Here is a 2,345-nt window from a genome sequence, read left to right as displayed (position 1 = left end):
GGCGTTAGGAAGGGCATCCAGCTGTAGAAACTCTGCCAAATCAGACTGGAGCCTGGTGTTGCCATCCGGTTTCACCAGTCCTCAGTCAAATCGTCCAACCCATGCTAGCATGGAAAGCGGACGTTAAACGATGATGATGATGATGATGATATATTAATATGTTTGTGTGTCTGTGTTTGTCCACCAACATCGCTTGACAACCGATGCTGGTGTGTTTACATCTCTGTAACTTAGCGGTTCGGCTAGAATAAGTACTAGGCTTACAAAGAATAAGTCCTGGGGTCGATTTGATCGACTAAAGGCGGTGCTCTAGCATGGCCACAGTCAAATGACTGAAACAAGTAAAAGAGTAAAGAGTAGGTACTGGATGGTTGTGTGGATAAGAGTTCACTTCATAACTATGAAATTTCGAATTCTATCTCACATGACACTTTGGGCAATTGTCTTCTGTTGTAGTCTTAGACTCACCGATGTCTTCTGAGTGGAACTGGTAGACAAACTGTATGGAAGCTCATTGTGTATGTTTATGTACCTGTCTCACATGAAACCGTTTGAACAAAAGTAGTGATGTTTTGTTTACTGTCCCTGCGATCGAATCATTCTGCAGCTTTGCACTTCCAAAGACACATGGAATAAAAAAAATCCCTCACATGAAAATTAGGTAGAGGTTAATTGTTGGGATTGTCCAACCCATACTATCACGGAAAAACATGTCATACAGATTGAACGAATGCGTACATTTGAGTACGAATATTATAAAATAGTTTAAGGGAGATAATTGTAGGAAAACTTAGGTTTGGAAATGTATTCCTGTTTTAAACGTTATGTGGACGTCGGTGAAGGAACGAAACGGTGAAATATTTTGTTCTGAACCCTATAAAACATTAATTATAATCATCATCATCATCATCGTCGTTTAACGTCCGCTTTCCATGCTAGCATGGGTTGGACGATTTGACTGAGGACTGGTGAAACCAGATGGCTACACCAGGCTCCAATCTGATTTGGCATAATTATTTTATGTTATAATTGAAGGTTTATTTTTTCATTATCTTTTAAACCACTTCAATGTGTTTGTCAGTGAAGATCATACCGTTCTCAGTAATTCATATTTAATAATGTACTTTCGCAATAAAATACATCTTTGTGTCTGTTTCTTTTATTTTCAGACACTACTTACCTATTTTGAAACGTTTCCCAGCAAAATACATCTATGAACCTTGGAATGCTCCTGAAAGTGTTCAGAAGACTGCTAAATGTATTGTTGGAAAAGACTATCCTGTACCAATGGTGACTCATTCAGAAGTAAGTCGGATAAATATGGAGCGAATGCGTCAAGTATACCACAGGCTAACAATGAGAACGCCAGGTTGGTAGCAACTCTTGATTAATTTTAAAGTTCATCATCGTCATCATCATTGTTATTACTGTTGTTGTATATTTTATTTTTATTAAATTCTCATCTCTGTTTTTTTTTGTATTTGTAGCAGTAATCTCAAAACCAATCCACTCTAGAGAAAATTTAACTTATTCCAGAAGTGAGTAGATTTATCAAATATATATTTGTGATATTTAAAGAAATTTTTCTCAGACTTTATCATTCACTGACACATCATTCTTAGAGAATCACATCATTCTCTGGAAACACCAGAAATGCACAAATTCTTTTTTCTCATTTTTTCCAAAGAATCTCAAGATTGAGGCTTCTTTCAGCAATCAATCATTTTCAGAACTTTGGTGTTGTATTTTCATTTTAGACAATTTTATATAACAATATTTATTATCTAAACTTCGTTTATTAAAAAATGTGAAGGACATAGCTAATATAAAAAAAAAAAATTTAGATGAAATGATTTGGTCGGGTGATGGGTAATGATGGATCAAACCCTGTGGGCCTTAATAGAAACCTTGTTGTATGAGCTTAAACAAAATACTGAATTTATCTAATTCAAAGCATAGAAGCTTTTTAAAACCAAACAACTTGATGTCTTAGATGAATAATGAGCATTAAATAAAGCTATATTACGTTTTATAACGAATTGTATGGTATGTTAGGTAAGAGAATGTTCCTGTGGGGTTATCTAACTTGATTTAAGGGTCATGAGATTTGGAGATATATTGATTTTAGTATTTTAAAATATAAAGATTGTTTTTCTAAAATATTGTTATAGTCCTTGACTACTTTTGAAATCAGAAAATTGAGGGCTACCTTTAATATACCTTACAGGTTAATAAACCATTTGAATCTTTTTGTTAATGTTCACTACTGTAAATTACATTTGTAATGTTTTACTTGCTTTGTTTTCATTCATACTATGTATACATATGAAAGTTGTGTTTAATAT

The 2,345-nt window shown here is 34.0% G+C and overlaps 1 protein-coding gene across 1 annotated transcript in view; it reads left to right on the top strand.

The window, feature by feature from the left end:
• LOC106867638 (cryptochrome-1-like) overlaps positions 1 to 2,345 on the top strand; it is a 35,823-nt gene that overhangs the window by 26,602 nt on the left and 6,876 nt on the right. Inside the window, 2 exon segments of the mRNA XM_014912568.2 lie at positions 1,170 to 1,369; positions 1,488 to 1,538. Coding sequence (XP_014768054.1) covers positions 1,170 to 1,369; positions 1,488 to 1,538 — 251 coding nt within the window.

The sequence above is a fragment of the Octopus bimaculoides genome, chromosome 15, assembly GCF_001194135.2.
Source record: "Octopus bimaculoides isolate UCB-OBI-ISO-001 chromosome 15, ASM119413v2, whole genome shotgun sequence".
NCBI classification, from domain to species: Eukaryota; Metazoa; Mollusca; class Cephalopoda; order Octopoda; family Octopodidae; genus Octopus; species Octopus bimaculoides.
The sequence above is the reverse complement of the archived record's forward strand: the minus strand, read 5'-3'. Positions and strand labels throughout refer to the sequence as shown.